Below are 19,683 nucleotides of genomic sequence, written 5' to 3' on the forward strand. Positions count from 1 at the left end.
CCACGCTGCATCTGAGTCCAGGTTCAGAGACAAACAAGCTCTAATGGGATTAATTAAAATGACCAGATTGGTAGGCTCCTATCAATGCAGATGCAAGAAGCTGCTGGCACCTGCCCACATCCATCCTCTGCCTACCGGCAGGGCAGCAAAGCCATGCCCATGCCTGGGGCACCATTGGCATCGCACTGGAGCTCAGCCCCGAGGTCTCCGCTGCCCATGCTTGGGGCAGGAGAGGACAAGTGCCACCTCTGCAAAGGAGGCAGCCGGGACAGAGGCCTGGTGCCTGGGACACATCAGAAAGAGCCCGGGCAGAGCCCCGTGACAGGCACAGATAAATATAATCGCCCTCGCTGGCAATGGCCCCCTTGGCGGATGTTTACAAACAGCTCAGTACTTTTCCATGGTAAGAAGCTTGTTTTTCCAGATGCCTTGTATCGGGTGGTTTTTAATGTGTCGAGTTAATCCCTTCTCACAGAGTCTTTCATAATAAACATCACCCCCTGACCTGGCTAATAACTATGGAACACTAATGCTTTGGAGTTGTTTCATCTCCTGCTCGGGTTGGCAGGGGGAATGCAGACTGCAGCTCGCAGAGCACCGGGGCCATGACTTTGAGAGGGACAGCTCTCCATGCTCACAAACCCCTGCTCCCCCAGCCTGGCCTCCAGCATCATCACCCCTCTGGACATCCCCACAACCCCCTTGCCTCGACAGCAGCTCAGCTCTTGATAGAGCTACAATCCATGTCCAAATCTAGAGTTTGAGTTACTGTTTGAAAGGCTGGTCCAGCCCAAGACGTCTGGGGCACGCTGCCCCAAGGGGGGTTCAACATCTGACAATACATTCATCATGCTCTCCCTGTTACCCTCTTGCGGCTTCCATCCTCAATAGATAGCACTATGTGAAGTGAAGCAGTTTGACAGCGGTGTGGTTTATGCGTGACGCTTCTCAGTACTTGCTCCAGCAGGACACGATGCCCATCCCTATCTGTGCCTGAAATGCTTCAGGGCTCCTGCAAGAAATCCCCTGGGACATGCCAAACCCTGCAGGCTTCACAGGCGACAGACACTGGATCCCACACTTGGATGCTCACAGCAAGAAACATTGAGTCACTCGTGGAAAACCATGGAAGATGCTGTCGCGGAGGAAATCCATAAACCAGCGCCCACTGGGATGACCTCCAAACCATTACCATGTGTTGCTACAGGTCTTGGACTTGCTGTGTGCGGCAATCCCATATCCAACCCCATGGACACGTTCTCCTGACCCCTGGGTTTCACCTCGAGCTGAATTCGGGCAGAGCTGGATGCCAGCAGCCGCGGGGGAGATGCAGGGTAAGGGGAGGCCAGCTGAGACCTGGGCTGCTCCCATCTGCTCAGGTTCCCACCACGCTCTTGTAAAAGATGGTTTGTCAGCTTGAGCATCCTGGCCCAGCTCCAACTTGAGTAATTACTCACGGCCTCCCCAAATTCCCCTGGAGTTTCAGTTCAGATGTGCCACCGAGGTTCACTCTCTGTCCCAACTGCTGCTAAGCTGGGCACTGTTAAGCTTTTGCTTCACTTTATTTGTTCCAGAGCTACATTTCACTGAGGACTATCCTCTGGGTATAACAGAGCATGAAGCAGAGAGATAAGCCTGGCCCCTGCAGGCTCCCCATCTGATGTCTCGCCGGGTGCTGCGGACTGGGATCTAGTTTTCACTCCAGCTGTTGTACAGCAGCAAAACTTGGATCCGGGTCTGAACATCCTTCACGTGCAGAAGTGTTTTCACTCGGGAGTCCTGGGACTTCCATCCAGTAACTTCATTAGCAGATGAGTAAACTGTGGGTGTCACAAGTCACATCCTTACACGTGTGACCAGGTCTACTGATGAGCATCTCTGCAGGACCCCTGAAGGCACCTCCATGTCAAATCTGATGCCTTTATGGATGCATCAGGCACAGGGTTGGGCAGTTATTTCAGAGAGGGGTAACAGTGTCCCAGTGGGAGGAGATGGCCAAAATGCTTCACTTTTTCAGCAGGGGATCAGCTCACAGATTACACCCTCACCCATTTCAGGAGCCAAATCTATAGCCAAAAGATGGCATTACCAGCCCTAATGAACAACTTCCTGACAGCCTTGTCAGCAGCCAGTGACATCTGCACCCCGGTTCTTTGTTCTCTGGAGTGTTTCCAACTACCTCAGCTGGTAGTAACAGCTTTTCAGCCCCTCTCTTTATCCAAAGCACAAAAAACTCAGACTTTTAAAGTCTCTGTCCATCGCCGATCCCTTAGATGTACCAATGTAAATGTGTCAGAGTGGCAAGAGCCAAGCACAGCTGTGATTCACGCAGTGACCACAGGAAAACCTCAAAATCTCTACTCAGCATGATGCAAAGGGAGGATGTTAGAGAGGTCTGTGCTTAGCCACAGCCTCCGGAGAGGTGTAACGTGGGGGCTTGGGATGGAGTTTACAGCCTGTGAGCAGGCATCAGCCATGCCAGCCTCACCTGCTTCTAAACATAGCTCCGTTTGACTTCAGACCCTGGTCCAGAGGAAAGGGAATGCAAGAACAATGTCCCTCTGGCTTTGCTCAAGCTGCTCTTGAAAGGAAGGTGACCACCACTAAACACTGCAGTTGCTACAACAGCAGCTCATGCCTGGTATAGTTTCCATGTCTAGTGGAAATGTATCCGAGGCACGCAAGGGAAAACAGGGCACAGCATCATCCCTTCCAGCACGGTCCTTGGGAAGCAGAGTTCCCCCGACCCGGTCACAATCCCTGCAACACAGAGCTGGAAAGGGCAACCAGGGCAATGCCCCAGGGCAGGCAGCACTGCCCTGTGCCAGCCAGGAGCAAGGGAAAACCCTGCAGCAAGGTCAGGCACCAATGGCCTCAGCTCAATGCCCTTGAGCCCCGTGACAGGAGGAACCCAACACAACATGATCTGCAACTCAGCTGTGCCGTGTCTCATTTCACAGCCCTGAACCTCCCACTTGCTCACAGGGAGGAGCCCTGTGCCACCGAGCCACCCTTCCTGGCATCAGTGCTATGACCTGAGCTATTAATGAAAGGGCATCCAGGCGGGCACCAAACCAGAGAACCTCAGCACGTAGCTACCCTGACAGTGCAGGACCTCCCATTCCCACCAAACTCTACCTCTTCCCTCTTGCATCAACAGGGATGCAGTGAGTGTAAGAACCCCTCACCCTCTGTCAGTGATGTCTGCGGGGTACCTCTGCCTGCTCCCTCCCAGCAGAGCCAAGCACAAGGCTAAGGCCAAGGCACCACTGGCTCCAGCATCCTGGAGGATATACCGTCCTGGTACCCACCACCCGCAGGCAGCTGCGGGCACATCGGTTGCCACCACATCTGGATCTTCCCTAAAGAAAAGCTCTCCTCTTGCAAAAGCCAACGTACCTCAGAGGGCTTCTTCTCCTTCTGCCGCGACCAGGGGGATTTGGTATTTGGAATCTTGGAGCATCTGGAGGCAGAGGTCGTGTGACCTGCAACAAGGCAACAAAGACAGGTTACCTGGAAAATAGATCCATTTTATTCCCCATCTTTGTCCCCAGCCCCACTGCCACTACTATAGCCTCAACCAACACTTTGGGTCAACACTAAGAGCCAGTTAATACATTGTCATGGCATTATTTGTGTGCACACCCCAGGGTACTTCACCAAAAGAGATTAACGTCACTTTCCTGCTGCTATAGATGATTGAAACAGAGGCTTCTGGAATGCAAACATCAGCAATGAGAAACCTAAAGACATGAAGTAAGAACGGCTTCTAAGGGGGAATGAGCAAGGGCTCATTCCTGGGATCTGCTGGGATCAGGAATTCAGGAGGTAAGACCAGAAGTTTTCTGACAAGGATGCTTAAAGACAAGGACCTGAACTGCTCAAGGACTTCAGACCCCATGGTCAGAAACACTGCCCAAACTGGGACCATGCCAGGACTGATCATTCCCATGCCTGCTCAGCACCTGGTGGGAACCATGCAACATCAAGCAAATGAATTTACACTTTTCAGCAGGAAGACAGCATTCGCTTTGGGATTTGGGATTTCTTTCCTCTGGGAGCATTATGAATGGACTCTCATCATCCTGACTGAAGCAGTACCATCACCGCTGCTACCACCTTCCACAAGGTAAGGGCAGCTGAAGCCTGGAATGTGCTGGGACTATGATGCTCTTAATCTCTGTTTCCAACCCACGTGTGTTACTATCACTAAAAACCCCAAAGATATGTATTTTGTAATAAGAAATAATAAACTAATTATTGGAATCTTTTTATAATGATGAGGACAGCTGGGTCTTCTGTAGAGCAGGACCCCTCCAGATTCCACTAGATAGAAATGTTTTTGTGGGGGTGCAACAAATTATCTATCAATAAGTCCATTTAACACTGATTTTACCCTTGGATGGCTGAGCAGGAGGAAACAACACCATGCGCATAAGCAACTGCCAAACCTGATGGAGCCATGCACACAAGGGCTTCAGGAGCTCTGCCCAGAGGCTGACCTGTCCCGAGGGACCAGGGCTGTCCCTGATGCAGTATCACTGCGGAGGGGAATGTCCCTTCCTCTGCCAGCTCAGGCCATTGAGTCCCTCATGAGCCCAGATAAACCTCATGTGCCTGTTTCTGCTGGCAGGGGAGGAGGCACTGGTTCACCCTGTGCTCTTTGCACTCGCTTTCTTGTACTCCATGAAACGAAGCCCAGATCTGACGGCATCAGTCGTCCCCAGAGGACCGCTGGTTTTCTGACTGCACTGTCGAGCTAGGCATCATTAGTGGGCTCCACACAAACGCCTTTCTTTAATCATTTCAGTACATAACAGGACTCCCTAGGGAAAGCCCATGGCTGAAGTCCCATGCTGCAGCCACTGGGAAATGCCACTGGACTTAGTGAGCTGTTCAGAGCATCGCAGCACCGGATCCACAGCTTACACTGAGAGACCGAGGCACTCCTTCCACTTTGCCCCCTCTTCCCTAGCTACAACGCGGTGCTACAGCTACAGAGTTAGATAACGTGCCACTGGCATCCTTTCCCGGCAGAGGAATCAAAAGGAAGGTCATCACTCTGTTTACAGTTATCCTGCCGGAGAGCATTTGTCAACAGCTTAGATATCACCTGCAGCAGGAATATCCAAGCCCAACAGAGATAAGGCCATGTTGTTTAATACTGTGATTAAAGATGCCTTACCCCCGAAAGGCAGAGCAGCCGGCTAGCACGGCTCGGCTCCGTAAGCCTTTGAGCATGTGGGGATTAGGAGACGGGAAGTTTGGAGCACGGCTTCCAAAACAAACCCTCCTCTGAGATAGAGATGTTTCGTTTTACAAGAAGCCAGCGGCGCTGCCAGAGCCTGAAGCACGTCCCATAGGCCCGGCTCAGCCCCCAGCCCCCTTCCCCACGGCTCCAGCAGGATGGGGGTCCCCTCCAGCAGCCAAACAGCAGGTTCCCGTCGGCAGCAATGGTGCGAACGCCACTCAGGCTGACAGGTTTTTTGGCTATAGCTGTGGGAACGGCAGCCAAACCCAGCGAGATCAGCCCTTCCATAACCCCCTGTAATCTCCCCATCATCCTGTTAGGAAAAGGCCCAGAAGTTTTAGTGTCTTTAGCAAAGTCCCTTTCGTTCTCGGGTATCCAGCAGCCAGATCCTGTAAAGTGTGGAGAGCAAATTCCCAGCACGGCCCAGATGAAATTACCGTGACAGTCGTAAGAAACCAAGAGGAACCAGTGAGAAACTCGGGAGCCCAGACAAGGGATTAGGCTGGTGCCTGGAGGGTACTGAACACGAAGGCACTGCGGTATGTCTGCACTGGGTGAAACCCTGGAAGAAGTGGGAGAGGGAAGCGCTCTATTTATAGCCAAAATCCAGCGCATGTTTATTGTTGAGCACATGCTTCTGTGCCTTCCTGAATGAGGATGAAGTGAGGTAGATGGCAAACAGCAAGCGTGGGCTTGCAAGCTCTGCTGGCTTGAACCTCATCCCTTTTCCCACATCACTCTTCAGCTCGCAAGGAGGGAACAAGGCGGCTCTGGTTTTATCCTGACTCCACTAAAAACTTCCCTTTCCCCCAGTACAACTCAATCAAGAGCTAACCAGTCTCAGGCTGCAGCAGGAAAGGACAACTTGCCTACAAAGGGTATTTGCTTCGTTAGCAGATTTGCCATTAGCAGCTCCCCCTTGCCCAGGCTCCTCACAGAGGGAGACACTCATCAGTACAGAGGAGCCACAGCCAGGCATTTAAATTGATATCAGGTTGTTGCTGCATCTCTGACAAACCCAGCCCCGCACACAATTCATCGTGCAGAGACTTCCCAGTAAATGCAGCTTCCTCCACTCTTTGCAAAGTAATTATTCAAGCCTTTTCCCTGCTGGAGGTGAATCTCGTTCAAAGCCTTGAATTAAAGGTCTTACTGTCAGTGGTGTCTGAGTTATCACTGCTGATCGAGTACTTGCGTCGTTTCTCTTCCATCTGTAACAAAAGAAATCGAACATTATACTTGATGTCCAGGAAACCCATCTCAGCACCAAGTCACTGTTATCTCTGCATATCAGCACACAGAGTTACCTCAGCACCAACCAGCACTTACCCTCACACACACACCTACCCAGGGGCTTAAAAACAGGAAGAAAACAATCCTCACAGGGCTTTTCTATAAGGGTGTCAGTATCTCAACCAGCTTTCCCTTCTCCTAGGAGGACCAGTGAGTACACTCTGATCCCCTAGCTCTGCATGGTGATTTGCCTATGAAGGATTCACAACCAACGGCTCTGCTGCTGCAAGAGCATCACCACCTAAGGATGCCCCACAGGGACCATGATGCTCTTGCATGGGACAAAAGACATCCCTGCTGGGAACCACCCATCCAGGCTGCAACTCTGAGAAGTGCACACGTAGAACAGAAACCCCGCGCACTTTCAGTATGGCTGCAGGGGGAAGTCCGAGCATCCCGGAGCCGAAGAGGACCCCTGTGTACAATAAGCCTGGGGTTTTACCCTCTGACTCATCTTCCCACTCAGGCAGCATCTACTTCTAAGACTTCTGGTGTCTCTGTCACACAGCCAGCACGCTCTAGCCAAGCCTGAAGCACGCTTCCCATCACCCAAAGCTGCTCTGCCTGCTCCAGTGCAGCCCCAGGGGGTGAGCAAGCGGCTTCTGCACAGCTGCTGTGAGCTCTCCATCCGCTCCGAGACAAACCATGGCAGTGGGTACCACTGCACCAACTGGGAGGACAGAAGACCCATTACAAGCTTGGGTGCTGGTTTGCTTTGTGACTATGAACAAACCATAGAAACACTTGAAATCAGAGGGTTCTCCTGAAGTTGCCCCTCAGGAACCAAGCATTTGGAGTTGAAAGTTAAGTACCTTTCTCAGTAGGTGATGGAAAAAGAAAGAAGGAAGAAGGAAGGGGAAAAGGAAGGAAGAAGGAAGGGGAAAAAGAAAGGAGGAAGGGAAAAAGAAAGGAAGAACAGATTTTAAACTTCCGAAGACCCCAGTTTATCAGTGTGGCTGGTGGCTGATCAGTGTGACCCCACTACAGGGCTTAGGGAGCGCTGGGTGGAAAGGGCTACCCATGGACCAGAGACCTCTCCAAGAGGCTGTGAGCTAAAACACACCCGCAGAAAACAACGTTAACCTCGTGGACACCTTCCTAGTGGTTTCTGAGATACTCTGTAAGAACCTCAGGGTGCTGACACGGCACACACACTGCTGCTTCCGCAACTGGGAAGTGGGAATGGTAATAAAACACTGCTCTTGTGTGGTTTGGTCACAGCAGGTACTAGAAGCACTCATACTGGATGGGAGGCTAGAGCACGCCATCCCCCCCCCAAACAACAGGAAAAGTCCCACATAAGCATATAGAACCTTTGCAACGCCTGTATTTTACACTATATGTGCTATATGATTTATCACACCAGTATAAGGGATAATACTACCAAGTATCATAAACCTTTAACTATCAGTGTTGTGATAAGGCATTGCCCTGTCAAAACAAGATTCAAAATGTTCCTTAAGAGTATGGCAATATCAATACTTTCCCCCATGGATTCCAGGGGAAACAGACGTTATTAAAGCAGCCTTGTTGCAAGCAGCCATCAGATTTTGCTTGGGGAAAGCGATATTGAAGACGGCTCTAACTGCAGTTTACTTACTGTTAGTGGGAATTCGACCTGAACCTTTTAAACTGGTTCCTACTGGTTTGAAGTGGCAAACAGAGCACAAAGCTGGAGCTACGCTTTTATTGCTTCTGAGTTCCCCGTCACAGAGATTAAATAAACCAAAGTCAATGGGGAAAAGAAACACTTGAGCTGAAGCAAAGAAATGCTACTGATAACCAGTGAGATTTCCAGTGCTTCCCATCTTTGCCTTTACAGCAAGCGAGTGCCATGGGCACCACTTTCCTTCCAAGGGAGGGAAAAAGGTGCATCATTAATGTACAGCACAGCTGTCAGGATGCTGGGACTGGTTTTGGCCCTGATACAGATGTGAGAAGATGCACTGATCATCCCTTTAGTTGAGCTTGGTCCCCTGCATCCTGCTTCTGTCCTACACAACATACTGTTACATGCTCACTGTGTAACAGTATGGATTTATATTCACATACAGCAGTGGCTCACACTGCAGGTAAAATAGCAGCTCTACTTCAGGAAATCATTTTGCCACTGTTTGGCAGCATCCACGACAGCATCCTCTGAACCAAATTGCATTAAATTGCTCTGAATGAAATCCTGGCTTGAGCAAAGCGCTGACATCTCTGAACACAGCAGCACGAAAAGCCACTGCTGCCTGGGATGGGGATGGCACAGAACAGCCCCACAGGCGCTGTGTGCCTGAAGGGAGCAAAATCTGGGGCAAAATCCACAGGGTTCAGCCAAGCCCTTTCAAAAAATGGTAACTTCCAGGCAGTGCTAAGAAGATGCTGTCTTCTGATGGATTCATCTTCTTGAGCAATGAAATAGTATGGTCCTTAACAAGAGGGATTTACTGTAGAAGTAGTAACTGAGCCATTTTTCCACCTGGAACACAGGGTTATAAAGTCTGACGGTGGCTGCTAAGCCATTGGAACCCAGCACAGGGACGCACTGCCACATCCCACCCATTCCCAAGCGCTGGAGCTCCAGCCCCAACAAGCCCCACACCCAGCTCATAGAAACAATTCGCTTGGTGCACATCTGAGAGTCTCCACAAAACACAGTCTCTGCTCCAAAATGACTCTTCTGTTTACATTAGAAGCTAATTTCACCTTGAAGTGACCCATTTTCTGCATGGCATCATCATTAAAGTCATCAACAAATACCAACAAAATCTGTAATACTTTGAGCAGGTCACGGTTAGGTCAAACTTGGCCCAAAACCCAGCTCTTACAGGGCCAGAAACCAAGAGGAAGGTTTCTATGTATGCTTGCTTAGAAAATTCAAACAGAAACAGATGTGGGTTTCTTTTCTAAACAAATGAACATCCCCCTGAAGTGTCCGCAACTCAAATCCACAGGCAAAGCCCAGCTCTAATGCCTGCGAACCCAAAAACTGCCTGCAAACTTAACACATGTTCAGCATCGCCTTTGTTCAAGCTGAGAAAGGCAGATAAATGCTAAACCAAGGAAGATGATGGCCCCCCATCAGCCTAAACAAATGTAAATCACTAGTGCCAAGCACAAATTAGAGAGATTTGAGGTGATGGCCTCAGGCTGCCTGGTCCAGCAGGGGAGGGGCTGGAGAGGAGCTTTTGGAGATGCAGCTCTGCCCAGCCCATGCAACCAGGGAGAGGCGAAGGCACCAGAACTCTCTTCACACACAGAGATGCTCAGACCCTGAGCTCCTGTCCCGCTTCCCCACTGCTCCCATCCACACTAAACCATCATCCAGCCTCATCCAGCAAACAGCTCCTCACCCTCTCCGGACCCCTCCACAATCCCTGGGGAACTGTGATGTCTCCCAGCTCCCTGTAAACTCTTTGGCACATCGAGTCCACATGGCAGCTCCCAGTAGCATCACAACAGCCTATGCAGGGGCTGTTTGGGAGAATGAGCCACTTTGGACTGTGGTGAGCAGAGAAATGCATCCATGCCTGCGCTCACTGCTCCCACAGGGAACAGGCACAGAAACCTGCATCAGTTGCAGTATGAAACCCAAAAAACCCCAAGTATTTGTCATCATGTCATCGCCTCTCCCCAGCGCCCACCCGCACGCTCAGGGATGCGCCGCGCTAGGTCCCCCCCTTTGCCGTCACCTCTGACGCTGTGACAGTTGAGCAACACCGGCTGAATGATGTGCTCTGTTTGCGAGCTGCAATGAGACTGCAGAAAAACCACTTCCCTGTTTGTTCTTCCAGCACAGAAATAGGAACACAAACAGAAAGAGAGTGCCCCCAGCGGCACCCACACCGCTCCGGCCAGCCCGCACCCCGCTCCCAAGGACCCCCAACACCCGGGGACACCTGGTCCTGCACCCTCCCCCGTCCCATTGTCTGCACCCCGGTGGGTACCGTGGAGCTGAGGGGCTGCTCTTAGTGCATCCCCTCTGCCTGAGTTATTCCTTTCCTCTGTCTAGGAATACCAGCCAGTTGTTAGAAAGTGTAAGAGGGCCGGTATAAGAAAGCATAACTATAGGAAGGGCGGAGGGCTGGAAGGTCCCAGCCTTGATGGTACAACGGTTGACCCCATAGGATTTCCTTTTCATTAACCATTTTGGAGCCAAGCACTGCTATAGGAGGCTCTGAAGGAGCAGCAGCATCCCCCAGTGCAGGCACAGCCCCAATTTCACAACAACAGGAGAACAAACTTGTTGACCGAAGGATGCGCAGCAGCTGTGCCCACAGATCCTGGTGCACAGCCCTTACATCTCAGAGCGGGGAAGCCACGCTGCTCCTCTCCTAACCTCCCTGGTAACCCTGTGAAGCGTCAATGTGGAAAGGCACAAGCCTGGTACCCAGAACAGTCATTTTCTGGGCAGTGGGAGCCTGTCCCTGCAGCTCCTCTGCCTCCTCCACAGCCTGCTGCCAGCTCCCACCTCTCAAGCAAGAACTCAACCGCCCAGGTGAAGGGAGAGCCATTCCTCCTCTCCTCCACTGCACCCCTGCCTGGGCTCCCTGGGGCAAGACTTCATCTCATTTAAATTTAAAACAAACCAAGCCCCGTTTACTTCCTGTGCTTTGCCCTTTTCCACGTCTACAAGGGGATGTGTTGGGGTTTATTCCTTTACTATTGACATTTATAACTTTGCTTGCCTCTTCTGACTCCTTACCCTCTAATTAGCCATGCTTTTTCTTCAGCAAGCCCAGACAGAGCACAGGTAATCAGAAAGGTTATCGCGGGCACTCGGGGCCACCCCTGCCTTCGAGCAGGAGGAAGCAGGCAGGGACACAGGGATGCAGGGACACAGGGATGCAGGGACACAGGGACCCAGGGACCCACCTCCTTGCCCGCGGTCGGCTGCCCCATCCTACAGGTCTCTGAGCATCCCCAGCGCAGAGAATCAACAGTTGCTATGGGCACACCAATCTGTGTACCAAACACCCAGAAACAGGCAAAGACCAGATCTTATTTGAAATCCCTTCCTCTGGGGACCACCCATCCACCAACGTCCCGAACTTGGGTGTCAAACACTACCAGCAGCCACCAGTACTTCAAATGAATTGCAACTCCCTGCCTACAGACCTAACGTGTACCCTCCCATGCTTTACTCCAAGCCTTCATTTTTGGCCAGCAGCCCTCAATTTTCCTAGGAAAAACAAATTTAACCTTTGATTTAACCTTTCGGCAAGCTATTTTTACTTCTATCTCAAGCTTATTTTAACCTCGGTAGCCAATAAACGCTTAAAGGTCAAACACCATTCCTAAGAGCGGGGCTCCTTACCCCTGGGAGAAAGGCTGAGATCACCGATTTTTTTCCTTTCCCAAGCAAAACCCCCCCGGAGCAATGTCCCAGCGGTAGGAGGGTCTCGGCTCCAACCCATCAGTAAACAACATTCACCGTGGGTGCTGAGAGCAGGAGCTGGGAATTTTCCCTCTGAATGCCATCCTTCCCTTCCCACTCAGTGCTCAAGATGTACAGGTATGGAAATATATATATGTAATTTCTCTCCTCCTAATTGCACCCGAGGTTGACAACTCAGGAGCTCCCCTGCCTCTGCAGCGCTTCCCAACTCCATCCCGGTGCTTCCACCAGCCGAGTGGCAGCCAGAGAGCCGAAGGTAAGGATCCCATCCCACCCTGCATCCCACCCCGGGGCAGCAGGTAAAGGCTCTGTCTCACCCCATCCCACCCCGGGGCAGCAGGTAAAGGCTCTGTCTCACCCCATCCCACCCTGGGGCGGCAAGCTAAACGCTCTATCCCATCCTGCATCCTGGGGCTGCAGGTAAGGGCTCCATCCCACCCCGCATCCCTTTGCAAAGCGCTGCCCCGTTCGGCAGGAGGGAAGCGGCGCTGGGTCCCCCGAGGATGAGGAGGGAGCCCGAGGGCAAGTGCCCGGTTCCGGGTTAAGGGGGGGGGGGGGCAGCACCACGCAGGACCCCCACGGCGCTGGGGACCAGGGAGGGGATGCGCTTGCCCCTGAGCGATGCGCGGAGCGGATACGGGCGCCTCCCGGGCCCGGCATCCCGGGGACCCATCGGGGGCAGGCGGCGGGGAAAGCCCCGAGGCTCGGCGGTGGGGAGGGAAGGAGGAAAGGAGCGAGGGAAGGGCAGGCGGGAGCCGGCCCCGCCACGCCCCCGGGCAGCGCCATCCCGGCCCCGCGCAGCGCTGCGCGCCCGCGGGCCGCCGGCAGCGGCAACCGCGGATCCTCAGCACCCCCCCCCCACCCCAACACCCCCCGGGGCCGCGCATGGAGCCGCGGAGCGCGCTCCCGCCCCGCGGCGGGCAGGGAGAGCGCAGGGCTGAACTGCCGCAGTCATTAATTCGGGGTGGTGGTGGCTGGGGAGGGGGGGGGGATAAATAACAAGTAAATAGGGAACGGAATCAAAACAACAGCGGCGGAGCCGGGAGCCGACCCTGGAAAAGTTGGTGTTTACGTTCCCGCTGCCTCCCTCGTACACTTTAAAACAGGAGTGACCAACATGCGCAATCCGCCCCTGGAAATGCTGCACATCCCCCGCCTCGCAGCGCTCGGGGAGGGGAAGGGGGGGGGGTGGGGTGGGGGGGTGGAAGGGACACACAAAAAAAAAGAGAAATAAATAAACCCCAGCGATTCCCAAGGAATAAATCAATGGCAGCAAAAGCCGCGGAATCCCCTCCCGCGGGAAAACCAGCCCCGCGCCCGCCGCGCCTTTACCTTTGCCAGGAGAGTGTCCTCCAAGAGTTGAGCCGGTCTCTCGGGTTACGGGCGGGGAGGAGGCGGGGGGCGGGGGATGCTCCCGCAGTCCCCGGCCGGGAGAGCCCCCTCGCCGCCTCAATCCGGTGTCATTGCCGGGGCCGCGCCGCCGGGGCCCTCCTTTAGGAGCGCCCGCCCGGTAACTCCATGGATGCGGCCCCGCTCCCAGCCGAGATGGCCGCTCCGCGGCGGCCGGGCGAGCCCTGCCCGCCTGTTTCTCTTTCTTTTTCACCCCGCACTTCCTCACGCTCTCCTCGCCCCGCCGCTCGGGCTCCGGCAGGGAGGCGGGGAAGCGACTTTCGGAGCGGGGACGGATAATGGTGGCGGCGCTTCCACCCCCCCCCCCCCCAACCCCAACCCTCCCCCCTCCCGCCGCCGCTGCCGCCGCCTCGGCCGCCCCAAATGTTCAGTTTCTTCCCGTCCGTGCTCCCCGCGGCGCAGCGGCAGCGCCGGGTGCGGGCAGCGCCGGTCCCATCCCGGCCCGCTGCCGCCCGCCCCTCACCCCGCCGCCGGCCGGCGGGGCCCCATGGCGCTGCCCGGAGCCCCGGAGCCGCCCCGCAGCCGTCCCGCCGGCCCCGCACTCACGGCTCTTTCCCCCCCCCCCACCCCCCCCCCCACCTCCCGGCCCGCTCCGCGCCGCGCTGCGCACACGCGGAAACGGGGCCGCTCCTTAAAGAAAAAAAAAAATAAATAAAAATTACAAAATAAGCTTATACTTAAAAAAAAAAAAAAAAAAAAAACAGCCCTTTTGGCGCCATATTAATGACGTACTTCAAATTTGCCATTTCTCCTGCGTCAAAAAGACGGTTCTTGCCCATCGCGGAGCGGGCGGGGAACGCGGTGCCGAGACGCTTACACACACCCCGGCCATCCCCACACACACACCCCCCTTCCCCGCGTAGCAAACTTCCGCGGCCGCGGGGCGGGCGGGCCGGCGGCGTGGGAATTGCCGGGGAGGGCCGCGGAGGGGCTGCAGCAGCGGAGCCCCGTGTGTGTGCCTGTGTGTGTGTGCCTATGGACCGCGTATGTGTGTCTATGGACAGCGTATGTGTGCCTATGGACAGCGTATGTGTGTCTATGGACAGCGTATGTGTGCCTATGGACCGCGTATGTGTGCCTATGGACAGCGTATGTGTGTCTATGGACAGCGTATGTGTGCCTATGGACCGCGTATGTGTGCCTATGGACCGCGTATGTGTGTCTATGGACAGCGTATGTGTGTCTATGGACAGCGTATCTGTGCCTATGGACCGCGTATGTGTGTCTATGGACAGCGTATCTGTGCCTATGGACCGCGTATGTGTGTCTATGGACCGCGTATGTGTGTCTATGGACAGCGTATGTGTGCCTATGGACCGCGTATGTGTGTCTATGGACCGCGTATGTGTGTCTATGGACAGCGTATGTGTGTCTATGGACCGCGTATGTGTGCCTATGGACCGCGTATGTGTGTCTATAGAACGTATATGTGTGTTTGAATACCCCCCCCCCAAACTTTACCGACTTCCCGGGGTACCCCCCCCCCCCCCGCCCCAGGCACCCCAAAGGGGAGTTTCGGGCTCTGCTCGGTGGGAGCTCTTTCCCCAGGATTCCAAACAGCGGCAGCGCTGCTGTGAGATAGAACCGCTTTCTTCAATTAAAACGGTGCTAATTGCATGGCACGGTCTATACCGTGCACATCCTTTCAGTCCCGGAGGCCCTACAGTCAAACACATCGCAGGAGCTGTCTTGAGCTGCTTCAATTGCTGCAGAAGGTTTAAATCCAGGTTAAAGATGCTCTTTCAGTCACAGGCTGCCATCGTCTCTTAAATCCATTAAGCCGGCCAGCTTTCCCGGTTGTTCAAAACCATCGGGACCACAGAACCCCCACAGCTGAGGCGTGCAGATGCTCCCCACTGTACAGCCCTTATAATTTACCAAACTTGAAGGAATTAGGCTGCAACTTTCTGCTTCGGCAGCCTGTGGTCTGAATGCTCCAAGTCCTCTGGCTCTTCCAAGGCTGAAAGCAAAGGAGTATTGTGTTGGTCATTCTCAGGCTTGCCGTGGTTTTTTGGACTGTAACTAGAAATAAGGTCTTAAAACTTGGCGTGAGACAGCCTTTATGGTGTTTTACATAAACCCTCCCAAATTAGCCTTATTACTGGGTTTAAAGAACAGCAGCTCACAGCGCACAGCAAAAATCATGCCTGGTTCTGGATGCTGAGGTCTCTCAAGGTGCTGCTCAGCAGCCCCCCAAGGACTTGAAACTTCAGCCCCCAGGTAAGAAAAGCCTTCCCTGGTAGTACAGCAGCAATGGGACACATGAACACAGCCCCTTTCTGTCAGTCCCCATCAGCCCTAAGTGCCTTGGCAGCTGTTAGCCCCACTGCTGTGGCACCCAGTGCACTCCCTGCCGGGAATTCACCTATGGATCCCACTTCAGCTACGTGCACAGGCTGCATTAAGGGATATTTTAAAGGTCACTGTGTTACTTGGTCACAATGTCAGAAACATCCAAAGTGGGGCATTCCGTACCAGTTTATGGAGGCTTTCTTGCACGTGCATATTCTAATGCAGTTCTTAATGACATAGTCACAATCTGTTTTCCATATGACACCTGCAGCCCATGGACCTGCTCTGGAACTCAAATAGGAAACAAAGGTTGGCCAGATCTTCGTCTTCAGAACCAAAAGCTGCCCACAGCGCAATGAGAAGGTCTGTAAGATACAGGCTGAGGACAGGCTAAAACTCTTCCAAAGAGGAGGATTCTCTCCTTGCCCTTGCCACAGGCTTTGTAACACAAACTCATTAAACCAAACCTCTGGATGCTGAGGGTTGTGTTGCCCACATTGTAGCCTGAAACCTTTCGCCTGAATTGCTGACATCCATCTTAGTACAGCTGGAAGCAGCGGGTGCTGCGCTTGCACGTATGAAGTGCTGTATCATGTGTTAAATGCTCTGAAAACGCAGACATTCCGCTCCTCAGATGCACTACCCGGAATTAGTCAAAACTGACCTTAATCCATCCATGCGTCACCCTGACCCATCTTCATAACGGGTGTTTGGGGAAGGATTACTGAAGGTGCTGAAGGGCTGACGCAGTGTAGTGGAAAGGACTGTAGGAAAAGCCATGAGGAAGTTAATAATTCTGTCTCCAGAGGAACCTGGCAATGGTCCTGTGCAGCGCACCACAGCCCTACCGCCCTTCTGGCCATTTCTCCAAGCCTTCTGGACAGCCCCTCTAAAGGAGGTCATGGAATGTCAAAATCCAGTTCCTTGGTGCGGGTGGGTTGCGCGCTGCAGGTCACAGCATCCCTCGATGCAGCCTCGATGCATTTTTGCTATGCAGAAGAGGAGCGCCTTGTTCTAGCTTTGGAAAGTGCACACAGAAATAGTGGAGCTGTGTTTCCTATTGCTGCGGAATCCAGAAGTGGTCAGACACGTGGATAATGTGCTGAGCTCAGGCCTAGGATCATGTGCTGAACAATAGGAACAAGCCAGCATTGCGGAGCCCCTCGCTGCATCTCACTCCCTGCACACCATATAGAGATGCAGAAGAAAAACAGCGTGTGACCATGCAATTACAATCATCTTCTGCTTCAACAACAGGGTGTAGATTAAAGTTGTGCCAACAAGAATTTGGACATTTCTGCATTTTGAGTACTTGCCTGGTCAGTAGCTTGACAGATTTTTGCCTACCATATATACACACTTAAACAAAACTCATATATATGTGCATGTGTGTAACACAGACAAACGAAACACACAGGTAACACCTGAAGGATGGCTCTGCAGAAAGGTCGTGTATGATCTGTATGATACTCAGCTTACATAGCATGACATTTATGTAACACTTAGGAAGAGCTCCTACAGGGCGTTGTCAGCTGGCATTTGCCAAGAGGAGAAATAAATCTAATAATAAAAACAACCAAAACCCAGGCATTTTAAAGGAAATAATACTGCACAAATCCTCTGAAAGGACAGAGTTGTCTACACAACAAAGGCTCAGCTGATTGATGCTAAAATAAGCAGTTATGCAACAAGTGAGAAATACAATCTCCAGGGAAGAAAACAGCAACGTTTGCCTTTCATCTTCATTCACCGGTGCTTATTTTTGCAAACCTAAAAGGAAAAATATAGGTAACCTTTCAATAATGAGCACCTAAGTAGAATTAACAGGTACTTGAAAGTGAAGGATGGAATCTCTATGAGTTTTGGATGAGTTCTGCAGAGTTAAAGCCTGTTGCTGGCCTGACAAGGTGTGAACACATTGACTTTAGGGGTGAATTGGCTCACCTACAGCTATGACTACAAAACTGTTAAAGCAGCTTTAGGACAACAAAACTTATAAAATAGTTCATCTCCCAATGCTTTGGTGTAATAAAGCTTCTGACCAAGGCTTCGGACCCATGAAAAATCATAGAATCATAGAATCATTGAATCCTTAGTGTTGGAAAGGACCTCAAGATCATCCAGTTCCAACCCCCCTGCCATGGGCAGGGACACCTCACACTAAACCATCTCACCCAAGGCTACGTCCAACCTGGCCTTGAACACTGCCAGGGATGGAGCACTCACAACCTCCCTGGGCAACCCATTCCAGTGCCTCACCACCCTCACAGGAAAGAATTTCCTCCTTAGATCCAATCTAAACTTCCCCTGTTTCAGTTTGAACCCATTACCCCTTGTCCTGTCACTGCAGTCCCCGACGAAGAGTCCCTCCCCAGCATCCCTATAGGCCCCCTTCAGATACTGGAAGGCTGCTGTGAGGTCTCCACGCAGCCTTCTCTTCTCCAGGCTGAACAGCCCCAACTTCCTCAGCCTGTCTTCATACGGGAGGTGCTCCAGCCCCTGATCATCCTCGTGGCCTCCTCTGGACTTGTTCCAGCAGTTCCATGTCCTTTTTATGCTGAGGACACCAGAAGTGCAGACAGATCTCATGGGAAGGAAGAAGAAAACCCAGTTGTCTTGTTGGCATCAAATTTGATTACTGCAGTACATTAGCACCAGACACACGGATAGGGCATGTCCAAGGGTGTGCAGGTATTCCCCAGATACCATGAAAGTCCAACATTGTTTTGAAGACCTTCAGAAACAACCTGTTTCACAACTTGAAAACAGCACAGGAGACACATGGCTGGTAATTTACTGCCTTGGATACCCTCTTGCGAGGCCTCTGGTAGCCAGAAATCATCAATATAGCCTCATGGCTGCTTTAATGTCTATCAAGGGCCAGAGCAATACACAGCCATTCCAGGAGGGGAACACAAAGATGATGAAACTTGCCTCCCTATCCCAGGTAGGGTCATCCAACAGCCCACCTACAACCAGGATATTGAGGTTTTATTACGATAGGTGTTAATTTGGAGAGTAGGAAGCAGATGCTGCAGAAGGAAAAAGAACAAGCTCTGTTCTGAATTACAATAATAATCATTCCCATCTTCGAGAGTGAGCTACTAAGGAAAGATCAAGGGAGAGATGGCTGCTATGGTCATTATATGAACTAATCCCTTTTCTCATTCATTCAGCATAATTGTGTTCCTCTCTGAAGCTAAGGAAAAATGTGCTTACAAGAGAAGAAAATGCGATTTGGCAGCTCAGAGGATAGTGAGATTTTGTTTGCAGTCTCAATTACCTGCAGTAGGTAGGAAATTGGTACCAAAATAAACTATAAACAAAAAAACCCCCAGTGAATATAACATTACAAATGTCCTTCCCTTGATGGATAGCTCAAACATTCCCTATGTTCTAGCAACAGCTGCTTTAATATCTTGTAAAGAAATGGCAGCCTCTCTGCCTGAAGGGATTACCTTTAAGGGATGCACTCATAAATGGTTTTGTGCAAAGATGCTCACATTCTTGTGGGGTTTATGCACTGTTTTTTTTCCTGCCAAATGTTAAGCTTGGTTTTCTGTTGCTTTTGGTTTCTCCGTTTCCTGTAAGTTCACTTCTATTGCAAAGGACATCTAGTATATCACATGTTTCATGCAGTCCCCAGACTGGAAGAACTGGGGTTTTCATAGGGTGGATGTGGGGAAATAAGGAGCATCAGTGATCAGCTGAACAGCATCAGTGATGCTCCTGCGACAGGAGACCTGTTGTGGCTCCTCCTGCTTTGGATACATCTCTGGGCATCCCAGAAGACTTCCCCTTACACACTTCCCCACTTTGCTCCCTTTTGGGGGGCATTTCAAACTTTCCACATTAGATAACACAGCTCTTCAGACCTTCACATGAAGATGTTTGGCTGCTACGGCAAACTCGGCAGTTCTGGGTGATGGATGATGAAAATAGAAGTGGATTTAGAATAGTTCAGTTGGAAGGGACCTACGAGGATCCTTTAGCTCAACTACCTAACAACCTCTTCCCTCCCTCATGAAGGGCTATCCCAGAGGCAGGACATGCC

General features: G+C 52.1%; 1 protein-coding gene across 3 annotated transcripts in view; it reads right to left on the bottom strand.

The window, feature by feature from the left end:
- The window catches only part of JADE2 (jade family PHD finger 2), a 77,679-nt gene extending 63,052 nt beyond the window's left edge, over positions 1 to 14,627 (bottom strand). The window contains exons 1-3 of one of the 3 annotated variants that reach the window (XM_065690926.1): positions 14,070 to 14,627; positions 6,405 to 6,462; positions 3,400 to 3,485 (exon numbers count right to left, since the gene is read on the bottom strand). In XM_065690926.1, coding sequence (XP_065546998.1) covers positions 3,400 to 3,485; positions 6,405 to 6,462 — 144 coding nt within the window. In that variant the 5' untranslated portion in view covers positions 14,070 to 14,627. Of the gene's footprint in view, positions 1 to 3,399; positions 3,486 to 6,404; positions 6,463 to 13,259; positions 13,657 to 14,069 lie in introns of those variants that run through there. The other 2 variants (XM_065690927.1, XM_065690925.1) reach the window with 2 other exon arrangements.
- Positions 14,628 to 19,683: the final 5,056 nt, after the last annotated feature.

The sequence above is a fragment of the Lathamus discolor genome, chromosome 10, assembly GCF_037157495.1.
Source record: "Lathamus discolor isolate bLatDis1 chromosome 10, bLatDis1.hap1, whole genome shotgun sequence".
NCBI classification, from domain to species: Eukaryota; Metazoa; Chordata; class Aves; order Psittaciformes; family Psittacidae; genus Lathamus; species Lathamus discolor.